General features: G+C 44.7%; 1 protein-coding gene across 1 annotated transcript in view; it reads right to left on the minus strand.

Moving 5' to 3' along the window:
* Positions 1-13,978, minus strand: part of LOC130331910 (transcription factor Sox-6-like) — a gene marked incomplete in the record, with an annotated part of 403,713 nt that overhangs the window by 70,739 nt on the left and 318,996 nt on the right. Inside the window, 1 exon segment of the mRNA XM_056553725.1 lies at positions 7,978-8,098. Coding sequence (XP_056409700.1) covers positions 7,978-8,098 — 121 coding nt within the window.

Here is a 13,978-nt window from a genome sequence, read left to right on the forward strand (position 1 = left end):
ACAGATGACATTTCTAGATTACAGATCTGATTTACCAGCTCCACCCACTCTTGTGATGTCATCCAATAGTATTTTTATACACATTAAACTTTTTTACTTTATTGAGTGTTCATATTTCGGAGTGAGACTCGCCACAAACAAAAAATATAAGAAATGAATGTCTGCAAACAAATAACAAGGGAATAAAGTGCAACATAGCAGAAAATGGTGTCTACAATGCATAAAGAAAATGTTCCCGGAAAAATATTCATCTTTACAAGTGGAAAAATCCACTAATAGTGAGTGGCTGGAGGTCCAGTGAGGTGAGGTCAGGTGATCACTTCCTGCCGCACGCTGCCCCAGGCGGACACTTAACACTGTAATTAGGAGAACAGAGCAGGCGTTCCGGGCAGAGGAAGATTACGCCAAAGGTTTGTGTTGGACGAGTGATCGCCAAGGTCATTATCTTTACTGCGCGACGTCCACTCCAGAGGAGTTTAATGTGCTCATAAAGGGAGAAATATGGGATTTTAATTGAATGCGCCTGGACAGCCTGGGAGTTGTTGTAGCTTTTATCGTGTGCGCGGCACGCTCAGGCATTTCCAGTCATCATTGTTTCACAACAACAAATGATACAAAGTGATCTGTGTAAAACAGACAACGCTGATTATGACACGTTACAAAAAGCCGAGAGAATAATAGATGCAAATTACCGGCACATTCTATTCAAGTGTGGTAAAACGCTGCAACGAGGGAAGGTGGAGGAGAGCGGCAGCACTGCGCTTAAATCTATTATTAATTAAATGTACTGCTAATGTATTATTACATGAATTATTAATGCAGTGCTTTGTTGGGCTCCAATTATGTGCTGTATGTATAGACACTGCCGCCGCGCCACAATAATTACCTCTACAGGTACTCACCTTATATCTCAGCACCAGACATGGAGGACACAAGTCACCTGTCCTGCACTAACATCTTAGTGAGAGGAAATCGACGAATCACACTCACCCTCTGGAGTTGCAGTAATCAAGAAACTTTATTCCAAAGATGAACGTTTGGAAGTAACAGGCATTGGACGTGGAGGAGTCCCAGAACAAACAACTAGTTTCACACCAGGTGATGCTTCTTCTGGCTTGTGAAGTTCCACAAGCCAGAAGAAGCACCACCTGGTGTGAAACTAGTTGCCCAATGCCTGTTACTTCCATATGTTCATCATTGGAATAAAGTTTCTTGATTACTGCAACTACCGAGGGTGAGTGCGATTTGTCTATTTCCTCTCACTACGTATTATTTCCTGTATTTTGGAATACTAATCTGCACCCCCTGGTATTGCAATAGTGCTTTAATGCATCCCTCGAAGCTCGGCTAAATATAACACAAGTATTTTACCTGTAAGCGGTCCCACCAAGCTGTCTTCTACCACGATTTAACTGCACTTACTTCTTCCTAGCCAGAAATGGCTGATAGGAAACAATAGACTCCATTCTGCCACATGGAGTGCGTGGTCTGAAGTCAGCCGCTCCTCACTGTACAATAAAATGTTCTCCAGACTTTGAATCAGATTTACCATTTAAAATGTGGCACAATGGGGGGGGGGTTCAATTACTAAGCTGTGGCAAGCTGGACCAGTGGTATATATGCCAAAAAGTCACAGAATTTGCGCAAATAATGAAATTTATTTTTTGGGGCTCATCCCCACATGGAGGGAACGTAACAGGCCCTGTGATACATTATATGGGCAGATTACCGCAGGATGCAAACGCCCATGAACTAAATTGTTGATTGTTTAACGAGGCTATTACACATCTCAATCATCAGGGGTCTGGACTGTATGGAATAATACTGGATCATTCATGCAGCCCTGTAATGATATACTGATAATGATAGCTCATAACTACAATGATATACTGTAACAGACTCTCAGTTGTGAACAGGACAAGGTCAGAATTCATTTGTGGCCTCTACATAAACAAGAATGTTCCCAGGCATTGACAACAAGCAAAGATACTGAAAATAAGATAATATAGAGAATGACAGTGACCTGTATAATCACACGTTTCTTCCATCACAGGCCAAGGACAAATACTTAACCCGGATGGTGGCAGTGAAAGGGTTAGGATAGAAGCATGAGCAACGGTGAAGAATCTTGGCAGGGGATCAGCTAACATGTTACAGCAGTTTTTCCTCACATTTGTATCAGGATTTCAGATGCTTTGGTGAACGAGTTATGCCTGTGATTTCTACAGAACAGAACACGTGTTACAACAAGACGCCCCCCCCCCCATACTACTACTCTACCTGATGCATCCTGTGCCACGAAGAAAACTGAGACAACCACAAGTGTCCACAGGTGGAAATAGGGGCCCAGTCTTTCTCAGATGCTTCCTGCCTACATCTATCTCAATGTAACTGAATATACTGAAGAGTCGCATCATCTAAACAAATCTTCACGTGGACGAGCTGTAAATCCTCTGCAGAATCTTCACGTGGATGAGCTGTCAAATCATCTGCAGAAATCTTCACGTGGATGGGTTGTCAAATCATCTACAGAAATCTTCACGTGGATAGGATGTCAAATCATCTGCAGGAATCTTCACGTGGATGAGCTGTCAAATCATCTGCAGAAATCTTCACGTGGATGGGTTGTCAAATCATCTACAGAAATCTTCACGTGGATAGGATGTCAAATCATCTGCAGGAATCTTCACGTGGATGGGTTGTCAAATCATCTACAGAAATCTTCACGTGGATGGGCTGTCAAATCATCTGCAGGAATCTTCACATGGATGAGCTGTCAAATCATCTGCAGGAATCTTCACATGGATGAGCTGTCAAATCATCTGCAGGAATCTTCACGTGGATGGGCTGTCAAATCATCTGCAGGAATCTTCATGTAGCCAGGCTGTCAAATCATCTGCAGGAATCTTCACGTGGATGGGTTGTCAAATCATCTACAGAAATCTTCACGTGGATGGGTTGTCAAATCATCTACAGAAATCTTCACGTGGATGGGTTGTCAAATCATCTGCAGGAATCTTCACATGGATGAGCTGTCAAATCATCTGCAGGAATCTTCACATGGATGAGCTGTCAAATCATCTGAAGGAATCTTCACGTGGATGGGCTGTCAAATCATCTGCAGGAATCTTCATGTAGCCAGGCTGTCAAATCATCTGCAGGAATCTTCACGTGGATGGGCTGTCAAATCATCTGCAGGAATCTTCACGTGGATCGGTTGTCAAATCATCTGCAGGAATCTTCACATGGACGAGCTGTCAAATCATCTGCAGGAATCTTCACATGGACGAGCTGTCAAATCATCTGCAGAAACCTTCACATGGACGAGCTGTCAAATCATCTGCAGAAATCTTCACATGGATGGGCTGTCAAATCATCTGCAGAAACCTTCACATGGATGGGCTGTCAAATCATCTGCAGAAACCTTCACATGGATGAGCTGTCAAATCATCTGCAGAAATCTTCACATGGATGGGCCGTCAAATCATCTGCAGAAATCTTCATGTGGATGAGCTGTCAAATCGTCTGCAGGAATCTTCACGTGGACGAGCTGCCAAATCATCTGCAGGAATCTTCACATGGATGAGCTGCCAAATCATCTGCAGGAATCTTCACGTGGACGAGCTGCCAAATCATCTGCAGGAATCTTCATGTGGACGAGCTGTCAAATCATCTGCAAAAATCTTCACGTGGATGGGCTGTCAAATCATCTGCAGAAATCTTCATGTGGATGAGCTGTCAAATCGTCTGCAGGAATCTTCACGTGGACGAGCTGCCAAATCATCTGCAGGAATCTTCACATGGATGAGCTGTCAAATCATCTGCAAAAATCTTCACGTGGATGGGCTGTCAAATCATCTGCAGCAATCTTCATGTGGACAGGCTGTCAAATCTGCAGGAATCTTCACGTGGACAAGCTGTCAAATCATCTGCAGGAATCTTCACATGGACGAGCTGTCAAATCATCTGCAGAAACCTTCACATGGACGAGCTGTCAAATCATCTGCAGAAATCTTCACATGGATGGGCTGTCAAATCATCTGCAGAAACCTTCACATGGATGGGCTGTCAAATCATCTGCAGAAACCTTCACATGGATGAGCTGTCAAATCATCTGCAGAAATCTTCACATGGATGGGCTGTCAAATCATCTGCAGAAATCTTCATGTGGATGAGCTGTCAAATCGTCTGCAGGAATCTTCACGTGGATGAGCTGTCAAATCATCTGCAAAAATCTTCACGTGGATGGGCTGTCAAATCATCTGCAGCAATCTTCATGTGGACAGGCTGTCAAATCTGCAGGAATCTTCACGTGGACAAGCTGTCAAATCATCTGCAGGAATCTTCACATGGACGAGCTGTCAAATCATCTGCAGAAACCTTCACATGGACGAGCTGTCAAATCATCTGCAGAAATCTTCACATGGATGGGCTGTCAAATCATCTGCAGAAATCTTCATGTGGATGAGCTGTCAAATCGTCTGCAGGAATCTTCACGTGGACGAGCTGCCAAATCATCTGCAGGAATCTTCACATGGATGAGCTGCCAAATCATCTGCAGGAATCTTCACGTGGACGAGCTGCCAAATCATCTGCAGGAATCTTCATGTGGACGAGCTGTCAAATCATCTGCAAAAATCTTCACGTGGATGGGCTGTCAAATCATCTGCAGAAATCTTCATGTGGATGAGCTGTCAAATCGTCTGCAGGAATCTTCACGTGGACGAGCTGCCAAATCATCTGCAGGAATCTTCACATGGATGAGCTGTCAAATCATCTGCAAAAATCTTCACGTGGATGGGCTGTCAAATCATCTGCAGCAATCTTCATGTGGACAGGCTGTCAAATCTGCAGGAATCTTCACGTGGACAAGCTGTCAAATCATCTGCAGGAATCTTCACGTGGACAAGCTGTCAAATCATCTGCAGGAATCTTCACGTGGATGGGCTGTCAAATCATCTGCAGGAATCTTCATGTGGACAAGCTGTCAAATCATCTGCAGGAATCTTCATGTGGACAGGCTGTCAAATCTGCAGGAATCTTCACGTGGACAATCTGTCAAATCATCTGCAGGAATCTTCACGTGAATAGGCTGTCAAATCATCTGCAGAAATCTTCACGTGGATGGGCTGTCAAATCATCTGCAGAAATCTTCACGTGGACGGGCTGTCAAATCATCTGCAGGAATCTTCACGTGGACGGGCTGTCAAATCATCTGCAGGAATCTTCACGTGGATGGGCTGTCAAATCATCTGCAGAAATCTTCACGTGGACGGGCTGTCAAATCATGTGCAGGAATCTTCATGGGGAAGTTTTGCATTATTTGCAGGAATCTTCATGTTGAGGTTTTGCTTCATGAATGTTTCCAGGGAATTGTCGCTGGAATTTTCACAAGTGTTAAATCATCGGCAGAAATTTTCACGTGGACCAGCTGTCAATTCAGCTACAAGAATCTTCACGTTAACGAACTTTCAAATCTTCTGCAGAAATTTTCATGGTGAGGTGTTGCATCACGAATCTTCACAGGGAACTGTTGCAAGAATTTTAACAAGACAGTGTCATATCATTTACAGGGAGCTTCACATGGATGTGCTAAGAAATCATCTGCAGAAATCTTCGCAGGGAGGCGTTTGCATCATCTGCAGGAATCTTTAAGGGGAAGTGTGGCATCATCTGTAGGGATCTTCGTGATTAAGTTTTCTTCAAGGTGCATTGTCGCAGGAAAGTGTTGTTGCATTATCTGCAGGAATCTTCATTGGGGAATGTGTCATCACCTGCAGTAAACATTGTACACACCGTCCCTACAATCTCAACTTCACCATAACATGAACATATTTGGTTGGTCCTTGGGAAAAGGACAGAGAAGATGGACCTCAGAAAAAAGTGGTGGAGTACGTGTTCTATCACAATATTCTCTGCCCTATAATAACCTGTCAGGCCTGTGAGTGACAGTAGGAACACTCATCTGATCCCAAGGATTATAAATCCAGCTGTGTGGATCCAATTCCTAGGGATAATGAATACAGCTAAGGAGATTCCAAGGATAATCGACATATAAGGGCCGGTTCACAGTACGATTTTGCAATACAGGGACCAGATACGACTGGAGGAGCAAAAACCGGGCGCTGCCCTATCCCAGCCGGACCCGTCCTTTATGTAATGCATTTCAATGAGCCGACCGGATGAGGTCCAGTTAGAAAACCGTGCTGGACTCCGGTCGGCTCATTGAAATGAATGGGGTTCGGGCCAGATCCGGCTGGAATAAAGAGGAGGAGGACCCATGGTAAAGTGTATTAGCAGATATCACAGAATATGAGTAATATTACTTGGATCATATGGATAAAGAGAAGAAAGCAGTGTATCCCATAGATATTGGGCCTAGACTTACTAGATCCGCTAACACAGACGATGACAGGTGATTGTGGTACACATCTTGACAGGTAGATAACACTGTGCAGGGGATGGGATATTCTGAGGTATGGATACCCACCTGCAGAAGTTGCATTCCCAGAGTCACAATACTTATTGTCATGACACCTGTTCCTGGGACACAGATATTCGCTGTCCTCCTGCTGACTCGTCAGTCTGGGACACACACAGAAGCTGTCACTGCGGATGAGCAACTGGGTCACTACAGACGAGCCACCTGATCACTGCGGACGAGCCACCGGGTCACTGCGGACGAGCCGCCCGATCACTGCGGACGAGCTGCCCGATCACTGCGGACGAGCCACTGGGTCACAGCGGACGAGCTGGCCGGTCATTGAGGACAAACTGCCCGATCCCTGCGGACGAACTGCCAAGTCACCGCAGACAAGCCGCCCGATCACTGCGGACAAGCCACCCGATCACTGCATTGCAGACGAGCTGGCCAGTCAATGCGGACGAACTGCCCGGTCACTGCGGATGAGCTACATGGTTGCACCATCCAGGTCATTATGTAAGAAAAACCTAAATTGGAAATAGCAGAAACCCAAAGTTGTGGACGTCATGCGGGGGAGCGCAAGCGAAGTTTTCTCTTTCTAATTTGTTAATTAAATTTCGCTGCATTTTTATTATTTCTTGACGCTCATTAAGGGTGAGAAATTCTGCACAAGAAAACGATTAATCGCTGTTTAGTAAAAAGGTATGAAGAAGAGAATGCGAGGAGCTGGGGGAAAGTTCTGGGGCGGACAAATGCAAATGAAGAGCAGCAGAAGAATGTCTGGAGCAGCTGAGAGCGGCATCTGCGGCCCGGGAACAGCTCATAATCAATTCTCCACGAATTCAGCTCCTATTACAAGGTTCCTTCTCACTGCCCTGCGGAGGGGACAGCTCACGCACATGTCCTGAGGTGGTCGGGGGCAGAAGTCACTGGCCAACCTGAGACATCCCTAGAAATGTTGTGTAGAACCGACTCACTATGATAGACCCTTCCCAGTCTTTGCCACAACCTCCCTGAGCTGTGGTACATTGCTCTTTCTGAGATACAACCTTTCTGAGCTGAGATACGCCCTTCCTAGTCTAAGACACAATGTTCCTGAGCTTAGATACAATGTTCTTGTATGGGATACTCACCTGTTATGCTACATTTTTCCATGTTCCGATTACTATTCTGGATACAAGCTACAACCTTTCCGTGATACACAAATATTCTGATATAAAATACCATTTAAATACCATCTTTCCAACATCGGAAACAAACTCAGACACAACCATTCTGGCCTAAGATACACCATTGCTGGTCTGAGATACACCCTTACTGGTCTGAGATACACCCTTACTGGTCTGAGATACACCCTTACTGGTCTGGGATACACCCTTACTGGTCTGGGGACACCCTTACTGGTCTGGGGACACCCTTACTGGTCTGAGAATTTAACTTTCCTGGTCTGAGATACACCCTTACCAGTCTGAGGTACAAGGTTCCTGATCTAAGGAGATTTTCTAGGTAGTAACATGTTGCAATTCATGGTCTCTCTTGGATTTGTCACCCACCTGGTTTGTAGGTTAGTCCTGGGGGGAAGAGGAATCCCTGCTGGGCCGCAGCCGCCGCTGCCAACGTCCGCTGGTCGTGTGAGAAGATGGGGATCATGAGAGGAGGCATGTGACCCTGGACCTGCCGAACACAAGACTCTGATCAGACAAAGTACAAATCCATCGTGGCAGATGCATCTTAACACATCACACAACCTGTAAATCTGGACACTTCCACATTAACATAGAATGGGCCGTGAGCATTGGACTCGAGACAGGGGCACCACGTCTGCCTTTCTGGATTATCAGCAGAAATCTCTTTTTTGTCTTATTTGTTACAATGTATCAGCGAAGGAATCAGTCTATAGTCTAGTGTGTTCACTACACAGAGCATTGCCTGGAAAAGCGTGGCTGTCCAACTGTTGCAAAACTAAAACTCCCATCATGCTCCGACCAATCTGTGCCGCTCCAGCTTTTGAAAAACCATAACTCCCATCATGCTCTGACCAAGCTATGGCTCTCCAGTTATTGCAAAACTACAACCCTCATCATGTCCTGACGACCAGTGTCCTTTTACAACAGCTGCATCAAATCGAATTCTTATCATGTCATGTGACCATTACACACACCATTGTTCTAGTGATAGCAGGCATGCACTAGCTCACGCTCGATCTGAGGACTACAGCAGCTGACCCCCCCTTAATATCTTGTTATTATGGCAGCCTGCACAATACGCAGATGCCGTCTTCTTCATCATTACATTGATGTTAGTAGAGAACAGGAAGCTGCTCATGTAAGAGGCTACCCTCCCCTCTGACTCCATCCACTCCCCCTCGGTCACTCCTGTCACGTGACTCACCGTGAATGCAGCCGCCGCCACGTTTTTTTTACTACCTGCCGTTATTTCACATAAGGAAACAAAGATAAATTAACGTATGTTTTTATAGTCCGCTCCCCCGCTCGTGCGTTACCTTGTTTGGAGTTTTTTTTTTTTTTACTTGTCTTGTGTTTTTATTAAGAACCATAAGAAATGACTAAAACGTCACATTATACAAAACATTTTATATTCGGAAGCATCAAACCAGAATATTAAAAACTCAGATGCCGCAAGATTTACAGTAAAACTGCGCCATCATTGCATGAAATAAAACTAATGTCCTCCATTAGCAGCTCCTGCCTCTCTCACGCGCTTTATGACTTGATGCGATACAATATTCGCCAGAAAAATGACTTGAACGGCGAATGTCAAGAATACCGACACTTCAGAAAGAATAAAAGCAAAGGGAGACAAACACCGGCTGTCTGAGCTGGCAGCCATTTTATTATTGTGTGTAAACTTAATGAAGACGTGCGACATTGTTACCTTGCACGCGCCGCAGAGGATAGGACGAGAGGCGATGGAATTAACTCAGCTCCGGTAACAACCCAATAAACAGCTCAAAATAAAAAGCATCGCAATGATTCCCTGGCGTTAGCGGCTGACAAAGAATTTCTGCCTCCTGCAGACGTTAATATAATAAAGTGATATAACGTGACACAAAAGGAACAAGAAATATCAGCCAAGGACCGCGGCGGGGAAGGGACCGCGCATGTTATATGCAAATAATATGACTGAGAATTCATCAAGAGAGTCAGCAATGCATTATACACCAACCACAACCCCCAACATTGTAGAGGCACAGAAGACAAAGGTCATCCCGATGGAAGAAAAACCAAAACATATTTCATGAGCCAGTGACCACTAGATGGCAGCAGCTTCCATCATATCATTGATCAGCACAGACCAGTATTGAGGCCCAATTTTATTTTTTCCAAATCTTTCTTATATTAACTTATCTCTGGTTGTTACATAAAAGCAGCGACTACTTGTGTTATGTGCAAAAACAATGAATAAATGAATATTAAAAGTGACAGAAGGGACTGGGGCTGAAGAAATTCTGGATACATTGCATATCGTGACCGTGGGGGTGGAGGGGCTGAAGATATTCCGGATACATTGTATTGTATATAGTGACCGGGGGGGGTGAAGATATTCCGGATACATTGTATTGTATATAGTGACCGGGGGGGGTGAAGATATTCCGGATACATTGTACATAGTGACCGGGGGGGGGGGGGGGGGTGAAGATATTCTGGATACATTGTATATAGTGACCGGGGGGGGGAGGGGCTGAAGATATTCCGGATACATTGTATTGTATATAGTGACCGGGGGGGGGGGGGGGGTGAAGATATTCCGGATACATTGTATTGTATATAGTGACCGGGGGGGGTGAAGATATTCCGGATACATTGTATTGTATATAGTGACCGGGGGGGGGGTGAAGATATTCCGGATACATTGTACATAGTGACCGGGGGGGGGGGGGGTGTGAAGATAATCTGGATACATTGTATATAGTGACCGGGGGGGGGGGGGGAGGGGCTGAAGATATTCCGGATACATTGTATTGTATATAGTGACCGGGGGGGGGGGGGGTGAAGATATTCCGGATACATTGTACATAGTGACCGGGGGGGGGGGGTGAAGATATTCCGGATACATTGTATATAGTGACCGGGGGGGGGGGGGTGAAGACATTCCGGATACATTGTATATAGTGACTGGGGCTGAAGACATTCCGGATACATTGTATATAGTGACCGGGGGGGGGGGGGGGGGGTGAAGGCATTCTGAATCCATTGTATATAGTGACCGGGGCTGAAGACGTTCTGGATACACTGTATATAGTGACGGGGGGGGGGGGTAAAGACTTTCTGGATACACTGTATATAGTGATCGGGGGTGAAGACTTTCTGGATACATTGTATATCGTGACCGGGGGTGAAGACTTTCTGGATACATTGTATATCGTGACCGGGGGTGAAGACTTTCTGGATACATTGTATATAGTGACCGGGGGTGAAGACTTTCTGGATACATTGTATATAGTAACCGGGGGTGAAGACTTTCTGGATACATTGTATATAGTGACCGGGGGTGAAGACTTTCTGGATACATTGTATATAGTGACCAGAGGGTGAAGACTTTCTGGATACATTGTATATAGTGATCGGGGGTGACTACTTTCTGGATACATTGTATATAGTGACCAGGGGGTGAAGACTTTCTGGATACATTGTATATAGTGATCGGGGGTGAAGACTTTCTGGATACATTGTATATAGTGATCGGGGGTGAAGACTTTCTGGATACATTGTATATAGTGACCAGAGGGTGAAGACTTTCTGGATACATTGTATATAGTGATGGGGGTGAGAACTTTTTGGATACATTGTATATAGTGATGGGGGGGTGAAGACTTTTTGGATACATTGTATATAGTGACCGGGGGTGAAGACTTTCTGGATACATTGTATATAGTGACTGGGGATGAGGACTTTTTGGATACATTTTATATAGTGATCGGGGGTGAAGACTTTCTGGGTACATTGTTATACAGTGATCGGGGGTGAAGACTTTCTGGATACATTGTATATAGTGATCGGGGGTGAAGACTTTCTGGATACATTGTATATAGTGATGGGGGGGTGAAGACTTTTTGGATACATTGTATATAGTGATCGGGGGTGAAGACTTTCTGGATACATTGTATATAGTGATGGGGGGGTGAAGACTTTCTGGATACATTGTATATAGTGACCAGAGGGTGAAGACTTTCTGGATACATTGTATATAGTGATGGGGGTGAGAACTTTTTGGATACATTGTATATAGTGATGGGGGGGTGAAGACTTTTTGGATACATTGTATATAGTGACCGGGGGTGAAGACTTTTTGGATACATCGTATATAGTGACCGGGGGGGGGGGGGGGAGGGGCTGAAGATATTCCGGATACATTGTATTGTATATAGTGACCGGGGGGGGGGGGGGGGTGAAGATATTCCGGATACATTGTACATAGTGACCGGGGGGGGGGGTGAAGATATTCCGGATACATTGTATATAGTGACCGGGGGGGGGGGGGGGGGTGAAGACATTCCGGATACATTGTATATAGTGACTGGGGCTGAAGACATTCCGGATACATTGTATATAGTGACCGGGGGGGGGGGGGGTGAAGGCATTCTGAATCCATTGTATATAGTGACCGGGGCTGAAGACGTTCTGGATACACTGTATATAGTGACGGGGGGGGGGGGGGGGTAAAGACTTTCTGGATACACTGTATATAGTGATCGGGGGTGAAGACTTTCTGGATACATTGTATATCGTGACCGGGGGTGAAGACTTTCTGGATACATTGTATATCGTGACCGGGGGTGAAGACTTTCTGGATACATTGTATATAGTGACCGGGGGTGAAGACTTTCTGGATACATTGTATATAGTAACCGGGGGTGAAGACTTTCTGGATACATTGTATATAGTGACCGGGGGTGAAGACTTTCTGGATACATTGTATATAGTGACCAGAGGGTGAAGACTTTCTGGATACATTGTATATAGTGATCGGGGGTGAAGACTTTCTGGATACATTGTATATAGTGACCAGAGGGTGAAGACTTTCTGGATACATTGTACATAGTGATCGGGGGGTGAAGACATTCTGGATACATTGTATATAGTGATGGGGGGTGAAGACTTTCTGGATACATTGTATATAGTGACCAGAGGGTGAAGACTTTCTGGATACATTGTATATAGTGATCGGGGTGACTACTTTCTGGATACATTGTATATAGTGACCAGGGGGTGAAGACTTTCTGGATACATTGTATATAGTGATCGGGGGTGAAGACTTTCTGGATACATTGTATATAGTGATCGGGGGTGAAGACTTTCTGGATACATTGTATATAGTGACCAGAGGGTGAAGACTTTCTGGATACATTGTATATAGTGATCGGGGGTGAAGACTTTCTGGATACATTGTATATAGTGACCAGGGGTGAAGACTTTCTGGATACATTGTATATAGTGACCAGAGGGTGAAGACTTTCTGGATACATTGTATATAGTGATGGGGGTGAGAACTTTTTGGATACATTGTATATAGTGATGGGGGGGTGAAGACTTTTTGGATACATTGTATATAGTGACCGGGGGTGAAGACTTTCTGGATACATTGTATATAGTGACTGGGGATGAGGACTTTTTGGATACATTTTATATAGTGATCGGGGGTGAAGACTTTCTGGGTACATTGTATACAGTGATCGGGGGTGAAGACTTTCTGGATACATTGTATATAGTGATCGGGGGTGAAGACTTTCTGGATACATTGTATATAGTGATGGGGGGGTGAAGACTTTTTGGATACATTGTATATAGTGATCGGGGGTGAAGACTTTCTGGATACATTGTATATAGTGACCAGAGGGTGAAGACTTTCTGGATACATTGTATATAGTGATGGGGGTGAGAACTTTTTGGATACATTGTATATAGTGATGGGGGGGTGAAGACTTTTTGGATACATTGTATATAGTGACCGGGGGTGAAGACTTTCTGGATACATTGTATATAGTGATCGGGGGTGAAGACTTGCTGGATACATTGTATATAGTGATGGGGGGGTGAAGACTTTTTGGATACATTGTATATAGTGATCGGGGGTGAAGACTTTCTGAGTACATTGTATACAGTGATCGGGGGTGAAGACTTTCTGGATACATTGTATATAGTGATCGGGGGTGAAGACTTTCTGGATACATTGTATATAGTGACCGGGGGTGAAGACTTTCTGGACACATTGTATATAGTGACTGGGGGGGTGAAGACTTTCTGGACACATTGTATATAGTTAAAGGGGGATGAGGACTTTTTGGATACATTGTATATAGTGACCGAGGGTGAAGACTTTCTGGATACATTGTATATAGTGACTGGGGATGAGGACTTTTTGGATACATTTTATATAGTGATCGGGGGTGAAGACTTTCTGGATACATTGTATATAGTGATCGGGGGTGAAGACTTTTTGAATACATTTTATATAGTGATCGGGGGGTGAAGACTTTCTGGATACATTGTATATAGTGACCGGGGGTGAAGACTTTCTGGATACATTGCATAT

The sequence above is a fragment of the Hyla sarda genome, unplaced genomic scaffold (genome assembly GCF_029499605.1).
Source record: "Hyla sarda isolate aHylSar1 unplaced genomic scaffold, aHylSar1.hap1 scaffold_36, whole genome shotgun sequence".
Lineage (NCBI taxonomy): Eukaryota > Metazoa > Chordata > Amphibia > Anura > Hylidae > Hyla > Hyla sarda.